This window comes from Hemitrygon akajei, chromosome 6 (genome assembly GCF_048418815.1).
Source record: "Hemitrygon akajei chromosome 6, sHemAka1.3, whole genome shotgun sequence".
Taxonomy (NCBI): Eukaryota; Metazoa; Chordata; class Chondrichthyes; order Myliobatiformes; family Dasyatidae; genus Hemitrygon; species Hemitrygon akajei.
In genome coordinates this window covers 28,801,148-28,816,095 of record NC_133129.1, presented here as the reverse complement: position 1 = coordinate 28,816,095, position 14,948 = coordinate 28,801,148, and the positions used below count along the sequence as shown (strand labels likewise).

The following is a 14,948-nucleotide window of genomic DNA, read 5'->3' as shown; positions in this document are numbered from 1 at the left end:
GTAAAAACATGAGCCAGTACAGGTGACGACTTTGCACTATGCTTTTGAGAGCGTGCAGGTTTATGGCTGAAGGTTCCCGTGTGTTCTTGTGCAGCACTTCAAAGAGAAATTAATGTGATGTAGAGCTCCTCAGCGGATCTCAGAGTGCTGAACTCCTGCAGACGCTCAGAAAGACAAATGATCTGTCCACTTGTCTCATTTTTGCAAGGTTTAATTGCTAGCCATTCACACATTACAACCGTGGAAAGAAACCAAAAAAAAAAGTGCTTTGAGACAGCACAAGAACACAAAGAAGAATGCCAAGTAGAGGCTGGAAACCCGGGGAGAGGGAACTCGAGGAAGACAAATGAGGGTCAGTGCAGCACTGAGAAACTCCAATACTCGTGGTCCATTGCCATGAAGCAGTCCTGGTAGAACTGAGTAAGTGCACGAGGCTTAGGAACAGAATTAGGCCATTTGGGCCGTTGAGTCTGCTCTGCTATTCCATCATGTTTGATTTATTATCCTTCTCATCTCCCGTCATCTTAGACCATAAGATATAGGAGCAGAAGTAGGCCATTTGGCCCATCAAGTCTGTTCTGCCATTCAATCATGAGCTGATCCAATTCTTCCAATCATCTCCACTCCCCTGCCTTCCCCCCCCCCCCCCCCATACCCTTTAATGCCCTGGTTAATCAAGAACCTATCTATCTCTGCCTTAAATGCACCCAGTGACTTGGTCTCCACAGCCGCTCATGGCAACAAATTCCACAGATTTACCACCCTCTGACTAAAGTAATTTCTTCACATCGCTGTTCTAAATGGACATTCTTCAATCCTGAAGTCATGCCCTCTTGTCCTAGATTCCCCTACCATGGGAAATAACTTTGCCGTATCTACTCTGTTCAAGCCTTTTAACATTTGGAATCTCTATGAGATTCCCTACTCATTCTCCTGCACTCCAGGGAATACAGCCCAAAAGCTGCCAGACATTCCTCATACGGTAACTCTTTCATTCCTGGAATCATTCTCGTGAATCTTCTCTGAACCCTCTCCAATATCAGTATATCTTTTCTAAAATAAGGAGCCCAAAACTACTCCAAGTGTGGTTTCACAAGTGCCTTAAACATCACATCCCTGCTCTCATATTCTATATCTCTGGAAATGAATGCCAACAATGTATTTGCCTTCTTCACCACCGATTCAACCTGCAGGTTAACCTTTATGGCATCCTGCACAAGGACTCTCAAGTTCCTTTGCATCTCTGCATTTTGAATTCTCTCTCCATCTAAATAATATTCTGCCAGTTTACTTCTTCCACTAAGGTGCATGACCATACACTTTCCAACATTGTACTTCATTTGCCACTTCTTTGCCCATTGCCCTAAACTATCTAAGTCTCTCTACAGGCTCTCTGTTTCCTCAATACTACAAGCTCCTCCACCTATCTTTGTATCATTGGCAAACTTAGCCACAAATCCATTAATCCCATAATCCAAATCATTCACATATATTGTAATAAGCAGCGGTCCCAACACCGACCCCTGTGGAACTCCACTGGTAACCAGCAGCCAGCTGGAATAGGATCCTTTTATTCCTGCTCTCTGTTTTCTGCCGATCAGCCAATGCTCCACCCATGCTAGCAACTTCCCTGTAATTCCATGGGCTCTTATCTTGCTAAGCAGTTTCATATGTGGCACCTTGTCAAAGACCTACTGAAAATCCAAGTACAACACATCTACTGCATCTCCTTTGTCTACCCTGCTTATAATTTCCTCAAAAAATTGCAGTAGGTTAGTCAGGCAGGATTTTCCTTTCAGGAAACCATGCTGGCTTTGGCCTATCTTGTCATGTACCTCCAGGTGTTCCGTAATCTCATCCCTAACAATCGATTCAAACAACTTCCCAACCACTGATGTCAGGCTAACAGGTCTACAGTTTCCTTTATGCTGTCCCCCACCCCCATCCTTATTAAATAGTGGAGCAACATTTGCAATTTTCCAGTCATCTGGTACATTGTCAGAATTACCCGTAACCTTTGACACCCTCACTGATCAAGAATTCAAAAACATGAAAACTTCCAAGGTGGGAGTGAATATGTTTTATATGCACTGTAAGTGACTTTGACTGTGGAATGATTGTTAGTGCCAGACAGGGTGGTTTGCCTACCACAGTCTTGATTTTACAGAGAATAGTGCGACAAACAAAAGGCAGCCAATGAGCAGCTGTTCTGTGGGCAGAAATGCCTTGTTCATGGAAGAGGTCAGAGGAGAAGGGCCAGAATGTTTCAAGATGACAGGAAGGCGACTGTAACTCAAATGACCACACGTTACAACAGTGGTGTGCAGAAGAGCATCTCTGAATGCACAAAACATTCAACCTTGAAGCAGATGGGCTACAGCAGCAGAAGACTATCAACATACAGTCAGTGACCAGTTTATTAGGTGCAGGAGGTACCTAATAAAATGGCCACTATGTATGTATCTAATATACAGTATATGAACTGGAATAGGCTGGCTGCCAAAGTAGCAAAAGCATATTCTATTGCAAGTTTGTAAAGAGCTGCGGACTGATTAAGCAGAAATTTACTATGTTCCTACTGAAGTGCCGCATCACATCTGTGGTATTTTAAGCTAGAGTGTGAACTCACCATGTTGTTGCTAACATAGACTTCCGGGCCAGAAGCTCCAGGACATAGTTAGTAATGGGCATGGCACTGTCTCCCAGCACCGTTCCAACGCAAACTGCCAACTCCAGCTCGTTTCCACGGATCAGGCTCGACATTGCAAGCTGCAAACATAGCAAAGGAGGGAGCAAACTTAGTTTCAGGTTCATTTTTACAGGGAAAATGTCTTCTGAAACTAATAGCACATTCTCCACCTAGCATAATATGCTAGAGAATCAACGCTCTGAGTTATTCCTTCAATGGTTCCATGGCTCAATTTAATATCAGAGAGTGTATACACTATTCAACTTGAAACTCTCACACTTCATTTTTAAACAAGTATTTCTTCTTTAGTAAATGCAGTCCTTCTTTCATGAGAATAATTCCAGCAATGAAGGGGTTAACATAGGAGGAGCTTTTGGCAGCTTTGGGCCAAAAAGAAATTTGTGGGGATTTCATTGAAACCTACAGCATACTGAAAGGACTAGACAGAGTGGATCTATCCTATGGTGAGGATTCCAGAACTACAGGGAACAGCCTCAAGTTTGAGGGGTGGTGTTTTACAACAGAGGTAAGGAGGATTTTTTTCCCAGAGAGTAGTGAATCTGTGGAATGCCCTGCCACAGACTGTGGGGAAGGGCAAGTCCATGCATATATTTAAGGGTGGAAGTTCATAATTTCCTGGTCAGTCAGGGGATCGAGGGGCGGGTGTGTGGGGTTGAGAGGGATCCGGGATCAGCCATGATGGAATGGCAGAGGGGAGTCGATGGGCTGAATGGCCTAATTCTGCTGCTATGTCTTATGGCCTTCTTTCGGTAATTTCCACTGCCTGTTCAGCTGCAGCAGTGTAACCCATGGGTTAGGCCACACTTCAGATTCTGATTATTTATCACATGTACGTCGAAACATACAGTGAAATGCATCGTTTGCGTTAAGAACCAACGCAACCTAAGGGTGTGCTGGAGGGGGTGGGGGGCGGCAGCCAAAATGTATTGCCACCACATTCCAGCATCAACACAGCATGCCTACAATGCTCAGCAGAAAAACACACAAGTAACAACAACAATAAAATGCAACACAACAAGCAAGAAAACAGCAGCAGCAAAACGAGCCGTCTCTGCTTCCTCTCAATGCCCACCCACCCGTTACATTTGGAGTACTGTGTTCAGTTCACCTCCAGGAAGATGGTGTGGAGGAGACTTAACAACATGTTGTTGCCTAGATTAGAAAGTACTCAGTTTAAAGAGAGGTTGGATGAACCTACACTGTTTACTTTGAAGCATTGGTGATTTGACAGCTATACATGAAGGGAGCATAGTTTTAATGTGCTTGGAAATAGGTACTGAGGGGATGTCAGGGATAAGTTTTTCCACACAGAGAGCGATGAGTGCGTGGAATGAACTGCCTTCGGTGGTGGTGAAGGTGGATGCGATAGGGTCTTTTAAGAGCCTCTTAGATAAGTACATGGAGCTTAAAAAGAGGGTTATGTGCCAGGGAAATTCTAGGGCAGTTTCTAGAATAGGTTACATGGTCGGCACAACATTGTGGGCCGAAAGGCCTGTAATGTGCTATAGATTTCTATATTCTATGAAATCAGAAAAGGATTAAAATTGTAGGAGGAACAGTACAACATAGGAAGAGTCCGTTTGGCCCACCCTGTCTATGCCAATTACAATTAATTCTATCTGTCTACACTTGGGTTATATCCATTGATCCCCTGCACCATTTGTCTAAATGGTGCTATTGTAAAGATAGATTCTTTTTCAGAGGGTAGAAAAGCTAAATACTAAAGGGATAGCTTTAAGCTGAGAAGGGGGATGTTTAAGGGAGATTTACAAGGCAAGTAAGCAGTTTTGGGCCCCTTATTTAATAAAGGATGTGCTGACATTGGACCGGGTTCACGGGTATGTTTTCAGGAATGAAAGGCTTATCATGTGAGTAGTGATGGAAGGCTCTGGGCCTGTACTTGCTGGAATTCAGAAGAAAGGGGGGGGGCAGGGTTGTCATTGAAAACTATTGAATGTTGAAGGTCTAGATAGAGTGGATGTGAAGAGGATGTTCTATTTGGTGGGGAAGTCTAGGGCCAGAGGGCACAGCCTCAAAATAGAGGAACGTCTATTTAGAACGCCTATTTAGGGTGGCGAGTCTGTGGAATTTGTTGCCAAATGCACCTGAGGAGGCCAAGTCACAATGCATTCAAGGCAGAGGTTCATAGGTTCTTGATTAGTCAGGGCATGAAAGGTTATGGGGACAAGGCAGGTGAATGGGGTTGAAAGGGAAATCGATCAGCCATGATGAAATGGCGGAGCACTTGATGGGCCGAATGATCTGATTCTGCTCTCAAACGAGAAAATCTGCAGATGCTGGAAATCCAAGTCCTGGACACATAAAGTCCTGGAGGAACTCAGCAGGCCAGGCAGCATCTGTGGAAAAGAGTACAGTCGACATTGCTTTCTGAGGCCCTTCAGCAGCACTCAATTCTGCTCCTATGCCTTATAGCCCTCTGCTTTGTTTTTACAGAGAGGAAGGTGCCTGAGGGAGGTGGTGGAAGAACATAATGACATTTAGACAGGCACGTGAACAGACAGGGATTGGAAGCAGATGGATTTTTTGCAAGCAGATGGAATTAGTTTAGTTTTGAATCACAGTCAGCAGAGATTATGGGTTGAAGGGCCAATTGCTGTTTTGTACTGCTTTATGTTTCAGTATATCTATTCACTGAACTTGACAGTTTATACAAACAAAAGTTGTTTTATTTTTTAAATTATTTTGTGACATTCAATTGATTTGCAATCAACCTCACCTGGATTACTTGAAAGAGAAAACTGCTGTAACTGTAGGATCAAACTAATCAATATTGTACTGATTAAAGAAATTTATTTAGCAACTTAAAACTGTCATTCTTTAACTTTGTGTAATTTTTTGACCTATTAGTTCACAGGATGTTTGGCCTTTAGATGACAAGGCAAACATTTACTGCCTATCCCTACCAGCATGCAATGTTGTCTGGCTCATTAAATTATCTCAGAAAGCATTTAGCATTAAATTTCTGTGGATATGGTGCCAGATATAGGTAAGAAGAGTAATTTTTCTTTCTTAATGAACCATCTACGTTTCTTACAGCAACCTTTTATTTTCACTGTCAATTTTACTGATAGTAGTTCTTCAGTCTAAACTTATTAACTAAATTTCAATTTAGTTAACTGTCATGTTGTGACTGGATTTCATTTGATGTGGTGTTTGCCGAGCTTGGCAATTAGCTGCAGTCATTTCATCACCAGTCAAGGAGACATTCTCAGTGTTCTGTTGTTGATGTTTCTCTCTGGGAGTGCTTGCGTTTATATAACCCCCCCCCCCCCCCCCCCACCACCACCACACCCTGTTCGCTTGCCTCGGTCCTGATTGGCTACCCCTTCAGTTGACCTTTGAATCCCATTGGCTTGTGTTTCTTTGGCTCTTAGGGGTTCATAGATGGTGTCCATTTCAATTTAAATGCCATATGAATCAGCACTCGCAGAGAGAAACACCAACAACTGTGCACTGAGGACATCACCTTGACTGGTGATAAAACATCTGCAAGCCAATTGCCCAGCTCGGCAAACACCACAACATCAAACACCGCAACCCGAGCTACCAATATCCACCACTATCCTAAACTGGATTTCATATCTGGACAAATAATCTAGGCCTCTGGATGATTGACTAATAGTGCGTGCTTTATGTTCTGGATAAATACAAATTAATTACCTCTTAGTGATTTTCTTTGGAAATAGAACATAGAATAATACAACACAGTATGGGCCCTTCGGCTCACGATATTGTGCCAACTTTAAACCTACTCCATGATCAGTCTAACCCTTCTCTTCTGCACAGACCCTCCATTTTTTTTCCATCGATGTGACTATCGAATTTCCCTGTTGTATCAGCCTCTACCACCACCCATTCTTGTACATTCCAGGCATCCACCACTCTCTGTGTAAAACATCTACTTCTGACATCTCCCCTAAACCTTCCCCCACTCACCTTGTCCTCCAATAATAGCCATTGCTGCCCTGGGAAAATGGTATGAGCTACCCTCTGTATCTATGCTCCTTATAATCTTATACACCTCTATCAAGTCTCCTCTCATCCTCTGAAAAAACATAGCTCACTTAACCTTTCCTTGAAAAACATGCTCTCTAATCCAGGCATCATCCTGGTAAATCCCCTATAATAAAGCAACTGGAACTGAATGCAATACTCGAATATTGGTCTAACCAGTTTTATAGAGCTGCAACATTACATCACATACCTTGAACTCAGTCTCCCAACTAAGGAAAGCCATCACACTATTCACCTTCTTAACCACCCCATCAACGTGCACTGCATCTCTGAGGGATCATTGTACTTGGATCCCTTTATTCTTCAATGCTGCTAAGAATCCTGCCATGAACCTTGTACTCTGCCTTAAAGTTTGACAAAATAAATCACTTCACACTTTTCCAGACTGAATTTAAACAATATTAAACCCACAATGTCAGTACTGATGGAGGAGCCCATTTGATCATTTATATTTGGCTGTGTTAGAGCATATTTTGGACTTAGGGTGTATAGCAAAATATTAACTTCAGCAACTAACTTCAGCCACCAATCTTTAACCTGAACATAGACTATAGGCTAAATTTAAAATGCAGCTCTGGACAATAGGTTCCGAGAGCTGTTGATTGAAAAACCAGATAATGTGGATTAACATTCATTTTGGTTGGCTGGAGTGTGTTTATGAGAGTTATAGAAGCATAGAAAACCTACAGCACAATACATGCCCTTCGGCCCACAAAGTTGTACTGAACGTGTCCCTACCTTAGAAATTACTAGACTTCCCAAAATCCTCTATTTTTCTAAGCTCCATGTACCTATCCAAAAGTCTCTTAAAAGACCCTATTGTATCCACTTCCACCATCACTGCTGGCAGCCCATTCCACGCACTCACCACTCTCTGAGTAAAAATCTTACCCGACATCTCCTCTGTACCTACTCCCCAGCACCTTAAACCTGTGTCCTCTTGTGGCAACCATTTCAGCCCTGGCAAAAAGCCTCTGACTATCCACATGATCAATGCCTCTCATCACCTTATACACTTCTGTCAGGTCACCTCTCATCCTGCGTCGCTCTAAGGAGAAAAGGCTGAGTTCACTTAACCTGTTTTCATAAGGCATGCTCCCCAATCCAGGCAACATCCTTGTAAATCTCCTCTACACCATTTTTATGGCTTCCACATCCTTCTTGTAGTGAGGCGACCAGAACTGAGCACAGTACTCTAAGTGGGGTCTAACCAGGGTCCTATATAGCTGCAACATTACCTCTCAGCTCCTAAATTCCGGTTAATGAAGGCCAATACATCATATGCCTACTTAACCACAGTGTCAACCTGCACAGCTGCTTTGAGTGTCCTATGGACTGGGACCGCAAGATCCCTCTGATCCTCCACACTGTCAAGAGTCTTACCATTAATACTATATTCTGTCATCATATTTGACCTACCAAAATGAATCACCTCACACTTATCTAGGTGGAACTCCATCTGCCTCTTCTCAGCCCATTTTTGCATCCTATCAATATCCCACTGTAACTTCTGACAGACTTTCACACTATCCACAACACCTCCAACCTTTGTGTCATCAGCAAACTTACTAATCCATCCCTCCACTTCTTCATCCAGGTCATTTATAAAAATCATGAACAGTAAGGGTCCCAGACCAGATCCCTGAGGCACACCACTGGTCACCGACCTCCATGCAGAATATGACCCATCTACAACCACTCTTTGCCTTCTGTGGGCAAGCCAGTGCTGGATCAACAAAGCAATGTCCCCTTGGAGCTTATGCCTCCTTACTTTCTCAATAAGCCTTGCTGAAATCCCTATATACTACATTTACTGCTCTTCCTTCATCAATGTTTTTAGTCACATCCTCAAAAAATTCAATCAGGTTCGTAAGGCACGACCTGCCCTTGACAAAGCCATGCTGACTATTCCTAATCATATACCTCTCCAGATGATCAGAAATCCTGCCTCTCAGGATCTTCTCCATCAACTTATCAACCACTAAAGTCAGACTCACTTTCCTGGGCTACCTCTACTCCCGTTCTTGAATAAAAAAACAACATCCACAACCCTCCAATCCTCCGGAACCTCTCCCGTCCCTATTGATGATTCAAAGATCATCGCCAGAGGCTCAGCAATCTCCTCCTTCTCCTCCCACAGTAGCCTGGGGTACATCTCTTCCGGTCCCAGTGACTTAACCAACCTGAAGTTATATGTAATTCAAAGGAAGCATTGTAGATACATTGTAGATAATTGTCCCATATCTTTAGCATATAAAATATCAGGTAATGTTGGATCAAGCAGGCTTCTTCCTCTGAAAGTCAAGTCAAGCTTATTGTCATTTAACTACATACATATATATATATATATATATATATATATATATATATATATAAAGTATATGTATGTAGTGTGTAGGCATCTGCTAGTCCTGATAGACCATGGATTTGCGCCTTGGAAAGTTTCCAGGGCACAAGCCTGGGCAAGGTTTTTTTTAATGGAAGACTGCCAGTTGCCCAGGCTGCAAGTCTCCCCTCTCCACGCCACCAGTGTTGTCCAAAGGAAGGGCATTAAGACCCATACAGCTTGGCACCGGTGTCGTCGCAGAGCAATGTGTGGTTAAGTGCCTTGCTCAAGGACACACACGCAAGCCTCAGCCAAGGCTCGAACTAGTGACCTGCAGATAACTAGACGAGCGCCTTAACAACATGGCCACGTGCCAACACTACAAAGTATATAATGTATATAGAAATGAGACTGTTTCTTTGAACCAGGATAAAAAGCACATAACACGCAATAACTTATGAAGGTAGGATAAAGTCTACAGATGAATCACACATAAACAACAAACTAAAGTGCATTGATATTAAATATTGGAAGGTATGGAACAGATTAGCCAGTGACACCTCGAATACAATGTGGTAGGGAGTTCAGAAACTTAATGGCCTGGGAGAAGAAACTGTTTCTTATCCTGATCTTTCTTATTTTTATGCATCGTGGTCTTCTGCCTGATAGTAGAAAGTCAAGAGGATGCTGGGTGGATGGGTGGGATCCTTAATAATATTAATGACTCTGTGTATTAGTATAAATGTCCCCAGTGGATGGAAAGGAGACCCCCCCATGATCATCTCAGCTGTTCTCACAGTCCTTTGTAGGGACTTCAGGTCCGATGCTTGACTGCTCCCGTACCAGATGGAGATACAACTTGTCAGGATGTTCTCAATAGTGCCCATGTAAAATGCAGGGAAGATGGGGACTGGGAGTGTTGGTTGCGTCAGTCTTCTTAGGAAGTGGAAGTGCTGCTGTGCCTTCCTGTTCAGGAAGGTGATATTAAGGAACCAGATGAGGTCAGCCGTGATGTGAACTCCCAGGAACTTGGTGGACTTAGTATTCGCAGAGAGAGATGGTTGGTCTGCACCTTCCTGAAGTCCACAATGTTTTCCTTTGTCTTCTTTACGTTCAGGCTTAGGTTGTTCTTCTCACACCAACCCACCAGCCACTCCACTTCCTCTCTATCCTCTGTCTCGTCATCGTTCTTGACAAGGCCAATTACTGTTATGTCATCCGCAAACTTGATGACACAGTTCGAGCTGGATCCTGTGACACAGTCATGCATCAGCAGTGTGGACAACAGAGGGTTGAGCACACAGCCTTGAGAGCGCCAGTGCTTGGCCTAATGGGCTGAGAGATGTCGCTGTCCACATGGACTGACTGTGCCCTTACTGTTATGAAGTCCAGTACCCAGTTGCAGAGGGAGGTGTTGAGACCCAGCAAGGGTATCAATATGATGCCTGTTGTGTCTCTTTTTGTTAAATAAAAGAGTACATCATATCTACCAGTTGCATCTTTCCGGAGAGTTTGTTCATGTTTCAAGTTGTATAGTTATTTGCTCACAAAATGAGATAATACTGGAAAAGACCATTGTTTATTACTGGTCTAAAACCTCTGAAATGAGAGGCTAATCGACAAGAGATTGCAACATAGCCCAGACCTTCAGCATTTGGGTGTACATGACAATTTAGATGCTTAAGGCCGGTTGGTCTGATGGTAACCATTTATGCATTTAAGATTAATGAATTTAAAATTTCACCAGACAAGGCAGAATTTCAGATTCAGATTACAGATATCTAGTCCTACATACTGGATAGCAGTTCAAAAATTAACCCATTATTAAACTCTACTTACGTGCCATGCCTGTAAAACCTGGAATTTCTTTGTAACTCATTTTTCTTAAGCTAATACAAATCCATAAGATATAGATGCAGAATTAAGCCATTTGGCCCGTCAAGATTTTTTTTTCAATTCTGAAGCTGTGCCTTCCAATTGCAGATCCTCTGACTACTGAAAACAATCTCTCCGCATCCACTTTATTCAGGCCTTTCATCATCTGGCATATTTCAAAGAGATCCTCCACCCCCAACAACCTCCTGAAATTAATCTAGGCATCTTCTGCCATGCTAATTCACAATAAGTACTTTTCAACTGAAAGAATAAAGGCATCAAAAACCCAAGGCACGATCCCCTTAAATGGAATGTGCGCTTTCTCTGTAGCTTTACACTCTACTCTGCACTGTTATTGTTTTACCTGTTCTACCACAATGCACTGTGTAATGATTTGATCTGTATGAACAGTATGCAAGATAACAAACACAAAATATTGAAGGAACTCAGCAAATCAGGTAGCATCTATGGAGGGGAATAAATAGCCGATGTTTCAGATTGAGACCCTTATACCCTTCCATAGATCCAGGTCTCCAGTATCTTGAGTGTGTTGCTGAAGATTTCCAGCATCTACAGAATCTCTTGAACTTACGGTATGCAAGGTGAGCTTTTTATTGTATCTTGGTACGTGCGACAACAATAAACCAATACCAATGCACTCAAGGATCGAATGGAGATACAGTACCTCAATATCATTCACTGCAAGGTGGCAACATGCTGCCAGCACAGCTCGTCCATCCTGGAAGTACCACTCTGCCAGCTCCTTACTCACTCTATGTAGCAGGCTAGAGAACAAGACACAGCTCTCAATACAATATCATACATAAGTAGTTGTTATAGAGTCGAAAAGAAGTTCAGCATGGATGTAGGCCCTTCTGCCCAACTGGTGCATATTGACCACAGCATTGTCCCTGATAGTCCCAGTCAGTTACCTGTGTTTGGCCCATAGTCCTCTAAGCCCTCTCCTCCATGTATCTAAAGGCCTCTTAAATGTTGCAATTGTACCTGCTTTGAACATTTCCTCTAACAGTTCATTCTAGGTGCTCAGTACCCTCTGTGTAAGGAGGTAATCTCTTAGGTCTCTTTTAAATCTCTCCCTTTTATCTTGTATCTGTGTCCCTTAGTTTTGGACTCCTCACCTCTTGGGATAAACTGTGACCAGCCATCTTATCCATTCCCCTCATGAGTTTATAAACCTCTGTGAAGTACCCCCCCCCCCCCCCCGCCCCGTTCTCCTGTGCTCCAGGGAATAAAGATCCAGCGTGGCTGACCTCTCCATATAACTCGGGTCCTCTAGTCCAAGCAGTGTCTTCATAAATTGGTTCTGCACTATCTTCATCTTGGCAACGTAAGAGCGTGACCAAAACTGTACACAGTGCTCTAATTATGGCCTCACCGATGACTTATATAACTGCAACATAATGTTGCAGTAATGTGACATTAGTTGCATTACTGCATGAGTTCTACAACATGGAAACAGGTTCTTTGACCCAACTCATCCATGGTAACAAAGATGCCTATCTAAGCTAGACCCACTTGCCTGCCTTTTGAGTTAGATTAAATAAAAAAAAATCACAGAGGTCTGGACGAAGAGAATGGGTGGGATTGACTGGGATTCTATCATTAATGAGCCCTACCATACAGGCCATGCTCTCTTCTCACTGCCACTATCCAGAAGGAGGTTTAGGAGCCTTAGGTCACCAGGTTCAGGAACAGTTATTACACTTCAACCATCGGCTCCTGAAGTGGTGTGGACAACTTCATTCACTCAACTCTGAACTGATCAGTGAACACAACCTATGGACTCACTTTCGGGGAGTCATGCTCTCAGTATTAATTAGCTATTTATATGTGTACTCTTTGTCTTTGTTTACACGTTGACTGCCTGTCAGTCTTTGTGTGTAGTTTTTCATTGATTCTATTGTATTTCTTTGTTCTACTATGAATGCCTGCAAGAAAATGAATCGCAGGGTAGTATTTGGTGACTTCGATAATAAATTTTCTTTGAACTTTGAAAAATACCTTGAACTTTATTGAATAGCCCTACCAAACACACAGGGTTGGCATGATGCTGAGAGGTGTACATTCAAGATACATCACAATGATCTCAAGTAAACTGCTCGGACTGATGTTCTTGGCCTTGTAGGATAGGCCTGGACTGTTTTAAACCTTGGCAGGCAGCTAGAAAATAGCTTGCTTCCTTCATTTCCTCCCATTCCTCAACCATATACCTTCTCAAACACTCAGATCACAGCCTCTTAACACTTAACAGTGGAAAAGCAGTACAAGATGGAGTTCGACTTCCGGTCAATGAAAGGTCTGCAGAGACAGGCATTCCTGTAAGTTCAATGGAAGCTGACTGTGTCTGTATTTGACTACATTTCCAACTACGTTGCCATTATTGGTTAAGATCTTTTAGTAAGTAGTTGTTTGGGAAAAGGAATATAGATGCACATGGAAGAGAATACAATCCCAAATAACTTCAGGCAAGCATTTGTTTGCCATGTACATCAATGATCTGGATGATAATGTGGTAATCTGGATCAGATGACACCAAGAATCGGTGCACAGTGGACAGCAAGGAAGTCTATCAAATCTGGCAGTGGCAACCAGACCAACTGGAAAAATAGGTTGAAAAATGGCAAATGGAAATTAATGCGGACAAGTGTGAAGTGTTGCACTTGGGAGGACAAATTAGAGTAGGACTTACACAGTGAATGGTAGGACTTACACAGTTAATGTTAGGGCACCGCGGTAGGCGTGTGCTAGAGCAGAGGGAACTGGGAGTACAGATTCATCATTCCTTGAAAGTAGTATCATGGGTGCTACCTATCGACAGTTTTCAACGTGTCTGTGAATTCAGCATGTTAGGCAGCATCTACAAAGGGACTGGACAGTTGACTTCCTATTTCCCTCCATCACGTGAAGCCCCCAATTATTGACAGATACTTATTAGCATTGCATGGACACATTGCGATTGTCTCATAGATAGTGAGAATGCATCACACCCAACCTATGAGCAAATCCCAGCCTTTCTCTTCCCTTCATTTCTCTGTAATCACCATTTTCTACTGAACCACATATCAACAGGATGGTGTCTCACATTTCATCTAGCACTTTAGACAAAAGTCCAGGTACATTTTTCTTGAGCAAAGGTTATTCAAAGATCAAGTACTGCATTACCTTATCTATTTCCTAAATGTTTTTTGCACTACCTGCTGAATAATTCTATGCGAAGGAGAACGTGGCTTACTCATTGTAGTCTTCTCCCTTGTTATTCTGCTCCCCACCTGCCGCTCCGTTCAATGCGGGGGTGTGAGGTGCTTGAATGTTCCCTTCTTGGGCTGCCTGTGAAAGTAACACAAACAAGGTTATACCTCTTGCAGAGAATTCTCCAACCTGCTGTCGATGAGGAAAGGGCATCATGATGGTGATCAGGACACACTTGTTTTATGTTTTGACATCTGCCATCAAGGACATATATACAGAAAGATGCTGATAAAGGGTCAGTAACATCATGAATAATCCTATCTACCCTGCTCCTGGACTGTTTTACCACTCCCATCAGGAAGCAGGCTATCTAGCAGCCATGCCAGGATCACCAGACTCAAAAATGTTTACGCTCCCCAAGCAGTAAGGCTGATCAACACCTCCGCCTACTAATTAACCCCACCACTCCCCTTATCACCATTACTTTATCATCTGCAGATTTTCTTGTTTATGGATTCTGATTCCCCTGAGAAGGTGACAGTGAGCTGGTGAAGATACTTCCAAGCTGTTACTGAGGAGGGAGTTCCAGGAAACTGACGCAACAACTGTATGGGAACCGACAGGTCGTGGTTTTTCCCATGTGTCTGGTGTTTGTTTCATAAGAACGTGAGAACATAAGAAATAGGAGCAGGAGTAGGCCATCCGGCCCATCGAGCCTGCCCCGCCATTCAATAAGATCATGGCTGATCTGTCGGTAAACTCAGCTCCATCTACCTGCCTTTTCCCCATAAC

The 14,948-nt window shown here is 43.0% G+C and overlaps 1 protein-coding gene across 1 annotated transcript in view; it reads right to left on the bottom strand.

The window, feature by feature from the left end:
* The window catches only part of wdr17 (WD repeat domain 17), a 169,303-nt gene that overhangs the window by 57,430 nt on the left and 96,925 nt on the right, over window positions 1-14,948 (bottom strand). The window contains exons 23-25 of the mRNA XM_073048033.1: window positions 14,200-14,294; window positions 11,632-11,731; window positions 2,630-2,769 (exon numbers count right to left, since the gene is read on the bottom strand). Coding sequence (XP_072904134.1) covers window positions 2,630-2,769; window positions 11,632-11,731; window positions 14,200-14,294 — 335 coding nt within the window. The remainder of the gene's footprint in view (window positions 1-2,629; window positions 2,770-11,631; window positions 11,732-14,199; window positions 14,295-14,948) is intronic.